The sequence below is a fragment of the Prionailurus viverrinus genome, chromosome A2, assembly GCF_022837055.1.
Source record: "Prionailurus viverrinus isolate Anna chromosome A2, UM_Priviv_1.0, whole genome shotgun sequence".
NCBI classification, from domain to species: Eukaryota; Metazoa; Chordata; class Mammalia; order Carnivora; family Felidae; genus Prionailurus; species Prionailurus viverrinus.
This window is the reverse complement of record NC_062562.1, coordinates 121,031,750-121,037,690: the sequence shown is the minus strand read 5'-3', so window position 1 is coordinate 121,037,690 and position 5,941 is coordinate 121,031,750. Positions and strand designations below refer to the sequence as shown.

Here is a 5,941-nt window from a genome sequence, read left to right as displayed (position 1 = left end):
GCCCGGTTTGCCCGCCACTCGCCGACTTGGGTCCCTTCCGGACGCAGCCTGCGCACCCCGGCTCCTCCCCCGGCTGTTCCACCGAGGCCGCGCTCCTGGTCCGGGACCGAGAGCCAGGAGGCGCGAGCTGCGGGGGCCGAGCCGCCGGGGCACAGCAGCCAAGCCGCGCCCCGAGGAGCTCTTGGAAGGGCTCCCGCCTGCAGCTGGGGAATCCGCTCGGCGGGGAGAATCCGTGCCAGGGAATCCAGCTCTCCGGACTCAGCTGCAAACAAAAAGCTCAGGTCTGACTCCCTCCCTCCCTCCGCCCCCCGACGCACACCCGGAGAAACAGTTTTGTGCAGAAATGCAACAAGTAGCACCCGGAGCTCCCGGAGCGCCCCGCGCCGCCTGACTTGGCTGGGGGAACCCGCCTGCAGAGACCCGGGCCAGCCACCGGACAAAGGGCGGAGGAGGGGCTGGACCGCGCTGCGGAGTCCGAAAGAGGCCATTTAGCGACTCTGGCCAGGCCAAGGGGAATGCAGAGGAGACATAGAGCAGGCGGGCCAAGAGGACGATCCGGCCGCAGCACGCAAGACGGGCGGCGATGGAGGCTGCCCGCGCCGTGCGCTTCCTACTCGTGGTGTACGGCTGCCTCGCGCTCCCGCCGCGGGCCCAGCCCGTGTGCCCAGAGCGGTGCGACTGCCAGCACCCCCAGCACCTCCTGTGCACCAATAGGGGGCTCCGCGCAGTGCCCAAGACCAGCTCGCTGCCGAGCCCCCAGGACGTGCTCACCTACAGCCTCGGCGGCAACTTCATAACCAACATCACGGCCTTCGACTTCCACCGCCTGGGGCAGCTCAGACGGCTGGACCTGCAGTACAACCAGATCCGCGCTCTGCACCCCAAGACCTTCGAGAAGCTCTCGCGGCTGGAGGAGCTCTACCTGGGGAACAACCTCCTGCAGGCGCTCGTCCCGGGCACTCTGGCCCCGCTGCGCAAGCTGCGCATCCTCTATGCCAACGGGAACGAGATCGGCCGCCTAAGCCGCGGCTCCTTCGAGGGCCTGGAGAGTCTGGTCAAGCTGAGGCTGGACGGGAACGCCCTGGGGGCGCTGCCGGACGCGGTCTTCGCCCCCTTGGGCAACTTGCTTTACCTACATCTGGAGTCCAACCGGATCCGCTTTCTGGGCAAGAACGCCTTTGCCCAGTTGGGCAAACTGCGCTTCCTCAACCTCTCTGCCAACGAGCTGCAGCCCTCCCTGCGCCATGCAGCCACCTTCGCACCGCTGCGCTCCCTCTCCACCCTCATCCTCTCGGCCAACAGCCTCCAGCACCTCGGGCCGCGCGTCTTCCAGCACCTGCCTCGTCTTGGCCTACTCTCCCTCAGGGGCAACCAGCTCTCACACCTCGCGCCGGAGGCCTTTTGGGGGTTGGAGGCCCTACGCGAGCTGCGCCTGGAGGGGAATCGGCTGAGCCAACTGCCCGTGGAGCTGCTGGAGCCTCTGCACAGCCTGGAGGCGCTGGACCTTAGCGGGAACGCGCTGTCAGCTCTGCACCCCACTACCTTTGGCCACCTGGGCCGGCTGCGCGAGCTCAGCCTGCGCGACAACGCGCTCAGCGCTCTCTCCGGGGACATCTTCGCTGCCAGCCCGGCCCTCTACCGGCTGGATCTAGACGGCAATGGCTGGACCTGCGACTGCCGTCTGCGGGGCCTGAAGCGCTGGATGGGCGACTGGCACTCACAAGGCCGTCTTCTCACGGTCTTCGTGCAGTGTCGCCACCCCCCGGCCTTGCGGGGCAAGTACCTGGATTACCTGGATGACCAGCAGCTGCAGAACGGGTCTTGTGCGAGTCCCTCGTCCTCAGTTTCCCCGACCGCGGAAGGGCTGCGGAGGCCCTTGCCCACAGCCGCCGGGGAGGAGGTGGCGCCCCCTGCAGGTGGCCTCGCGGAGGAGCTGCCGCAGCCGCAGCCGCAGCCGCAGCCACAGCAGCGCGGGCGATTTCTGCCTGGGGTGGTCTGGGATGGGGCCGCCAGGGAGCTTTTGGGCAACCGCAGCGCTCTGAGGCTGAGCCGACTGGGCCCGGGCCTCCAGCAGCCGGGCCCCTCCGCCGCTGCTGCCGCGGACCCGGCGCCACACCCTCTGGACCTGCTTCAGAAGCCCGAACGGGGACCTCCGACTCCTGCAGATGCTGCCCATGCGGAGCCCACCCCGACGGCCGCACCCGTCTCTGCGCCATCGTCCGCTGGCGACCCCTGGCAGCGCGCGGCAAAGCAGCGTCTGGCAGCGCAGCAGCAGGAGAGCACCGCCCAGTCCGACGGCGGGGTCGGCCTGCCGCCGCTGGTGTCTGACCCGTGCGACTTCAACAAGTTCATCCTGTGCAACCTGACGGTGGAGGCGGTGGGCGCCGACAGCGCCTCGGTGCGCTGGGCGGTGCGCGAGCACCGCAGCCCCCCGCCGCTGGGCGGCGCGCGCTTTCGTCTGCTCTTCGACCGCTTTGGCCAGCAGCCTAAGTTCCACCGCTTTGTCTACCTGCCAGAGCGCAGCGACTCGGCCACATTGCGCGAGCTGCGCGGAGACACACCCTACCTGGTGTGCGTCGAGGGAGTCCTCGGGGGTCGGGTCTGCCCGGTGGCCCCCCGTGACCATTGCGCTGGGCTGGTCACCCTGCCAGAGCCTGGGAGCCGGAGCAGCGTGGATTACCAGCTGCTGACCTTGGTCTTGCTGGCCGTCAACGCACTGCTGGTGCTCCTGGCCTTGGCGGCCTGGGCGTCACGCTGGCTGCGGAGGAAGCTGCGGGCTAGGCGGAAGGGTGGGGCCCCTGTGCATGTTAGACACATGTATTCCACCCGACGTCCCCTGCGCTCTATGGGCACCGGGGTGTCCGCCGACTTCTCTGGATTCCAGTCCCACCGTCCGCGCACCACCGTGTGTGCTCTCAGCGAGGCGGACCTCATCGAGTTCCCCTGCGACCGCTTCATGGACAGCGGCGGCGGCGGCACAGGTGGCAGCTTGAGACGGGAAGATCATCTTCTGCAGCGATTTGCTGACTAGATCCAGAGCCTCCGAGGTTGTGGAAACCTTCTCTTTGGCCTTGAGGAGCCACTTTCCATGGAACCCCTCAACCCGCCTCAAGGGGAGATCTCATTTTATCAGAGTTTCTCCTTTCCCCCTTGTGTGCATTTGCCAGACGAGTCAAAGGGAAAGCCGATTCGGCAACCCCTCGCCACCCCCAGTTCCCGGTACCCGCTCATGAAGTGAATGGGTGGTACTTGGTCAAGGCCAAGAGTAGGGGACAAATGGATGATGGAGCTCAGACGGGGGGAAGCCTTCTTCTACAGGGAGACCTTGGCACAGCTGTGGCAATGGCCTTTGTAGCACTGCGATACAAGAGCCTGTCCCCCTTTGGGGTAGAAAAGGGTGCTTTTGCCCCCAGTGTGGCCAGAAAGAGATTTGGGTGCATGCTCTTTGTTTGTTCAATGTGAAAGGAGAGTTTTGTTCTATTTAAGGAAAAAAGGAACTTATTTAGTATTACAAAGGAGGCTTGGCAACTTGACTGCACTGGTCTGGCGGTCTCGGCCAAGAAGGTGATGTTGTAAACAGGTGGTAAAGTTCAACACACTCACCAAGGAACTCTTTCATGTTGGTTAATAGAACATTCAGGATAATTTAATGTTTAAATAATCAGAGACGCTATTTTTTTTTTTCTTTCAGGAATGTGAAGATCTCTGCCATGTAACAAACTGACAATAAACTCAAGGACTGTTTTAGTTGAGCTGAGTGGTTCAACTAGTATTTTCTTTTTAACATTAACACCGCAAGAACATTCGCTGACCTTGGGGTTAACTAAGGTGACCTACTTTCTCAGGAGAAGGCTGCGCGCAAGACTTCTCTGTCAGGGTTGCTCCTGTGGCTTTTTAATTTTGTTTTTCTGAACCTGTATATGCAGAAGGAAATTTCAGTGCCAGAACTTGATAAAAGAATGTTAACTAACGCGTGCGTAACCAATGACCCCGCAGGGAAGGGCAGCCTTCTAGTTCACTTAACCGCATCTCTGACAATGTGTCCAGATTGGAATGAATACGATGTGGTACTTCTCGTGTTGTTATCAGTGACACGCAGTTGAGGGTGCCCTGCTTCTCTGGGGTTGCACAGTTAAGTGATAAAGGTAATTTCCTAATAGCAAGGAAGCAAAAGGTGATGGTCAATTGATAGTGTGACGTTCAATCACAGCAATGTCTTACTCTATATAAAATAGAGAGGAAGAAATTATCGGGAAAAATGTGAAAAAGTGTACGTCAGTGGTTGTCTGTTTCTACTAAAGCCAGAAGGTTGTTAGGAGTACTTAAACCTCACTGTGAAATAATGATATATTTTGCGAGTTAATCCCTCCACTACCCAGTGTTGTACCACGTTATTAAATCTTATCGTTTAGTTACTAATTGCAGTATTTCTTTTAAAATGTTGTTTTGCTTTAAATTTAGGATTAGGCTCCTTTATTTGCTCCTCCGTCGTCTTCAACTATTTGGGACACTTTGGTCCCCTGATATTTATGAAGTACATGTTTATCGCTAACTGTAGTGCTTTGGTTTACATTAGCAGTTTTGTGTGTGGTCTAAAAAAGCGGTCCCAGAGAAGATCTGCACGGTCATACTGTCCGTGGTTATGGATTTATTGGCAGTGGGGTGCCGTGGAGGCGACTGCAATGGTGCTAAGGCTAACAGCGAATCTTCTATTTAGGGCCTTACGCCCCTGATGGTCCTGATGACTCAGGGAATCTACCCTAGACCGGGGGTCCTTCCGCAGGGCTCTCCTTTTATGTTTGGTCCATTGAGCCAAACCTGCCCTTGGCCCAGCAGCTGAGCAGGGACCCAGGCATCTAAATGAACTGATCTGTGTTCACGTTCAGATGAGTGAATGTCCAGACCACTTAAAGTACAGCTGCTTCTCTGATAGTCGTATCTGTGGGGCCCAAACTTGACCAACCACAGGAAAGAGGCTGTCATTCTTACTCTGCTGCCGAGGCTTGTGACCGATCCCGAGCCTATTAGTACGCAGGAGAGGAGTCGTTCACTCTGTTTTGCAACCTCCGGGCTACCTTGCACCCCTGGTGCCCCTAGTTTTGTTCATTTGTACAGTGATGGCATCTTTTAGCTGTTCCTTTGCACAGCAGTGAAATATTGAGCCCCACTGAAAGTCTGGAAAAGACCTCTGGACCTTCCCACCACCCACCCTTTCATAGCAGAACATCACTGAAAATACTTCACAGAAAAACAGTAAAAGCTATGTGAAAACAGTTCGACTGGAAAGTCTTTCGGTGGGAAATGAATAAATGTTATATGTTGTTGTGTTCAGTTATGTCAATAAACCCACTTGCTAATGGAGATGTTTTATGGTCGGAGTTTCCAAATATTTTATACGCTTTCATAATGATCCGGTTTTCTACAGCAGTTGTGATCGATGACAATGAAACATGAGCTTGAAGTCTATCTGTCCTCGTTCAGTGGTTTTTAATTGCCATTTCTACGGTAGCGTACAAACTCTATTTTTCAGGAATAGATAGGTGACTTGGTGCCCAGAGAAACAATAAGATGACTGTAAAAGCAATGGTGAGCTGCGATATGAAAACGCTGTTAATATACCAGTGACAGCAAGATGATTGGGTCTCCGCAGGCCTCAGCTGTTTAAAGGAATTGGAATTAAAAGTCAAGCCCTTTGACTCCCATGGTCAATGATAAGAAGGAGCTATCTTGAACTGGAGGTCATTTTTGTCATTACAAAGTTTATGAAAAGGTAAGCTTCCTAAAGAAAAAAGACTAAACTTTGCATGAGGTAGGAGTGTTCATTTAAAGAGGCATTGAAGCCGTCTGGAATGTGGTTGGACCCTCAGCCCAACCTGTAAGCATATTACTTTCATAAGGCAGATCATTGTGCCATACACTGCCCGGTAATAAGTGGCACAAG

The 5,941-nt window shown here is 56.6% G+C and overlaps 1 protein-coding gene across 1 annotated transcript; it reads left to right on the top strand.

Annotated features, from left to right (window-relative positions):
• Positions 1-242: 242 nt before the first annotated feature.
• TRIL (TLR4 interactor with leucine rich repeats) lies at positions 243-5,599 on the top strand. The gene is made up of 2 exons (XM_047851009.1): positions 243-3,047; positions 3,692-5,599. Exon 1 carries the CDS (start codon positions 584-586, stop codon positions 3,029-3,031), a length of 2,448 nt encoding a protein of 815 aa, XP_047706965.1. The 5' UTR covers positions 243-583; the 3' UTR covers positions 3,032-3,047; positions 3,692-5,599.
• The last annotated feature ends 342 nt before the right edge of the window (positions 5,600-5,941 follow it).

Coding starts and splice junctions, on each gene's coding strand:
- TRIL (XM_047851009.1), top strand. CDS start 584: ATGGAGGCTGCCCGCGCCGTGCGCTTCCTACTCGTGGTGTACGGCTGC.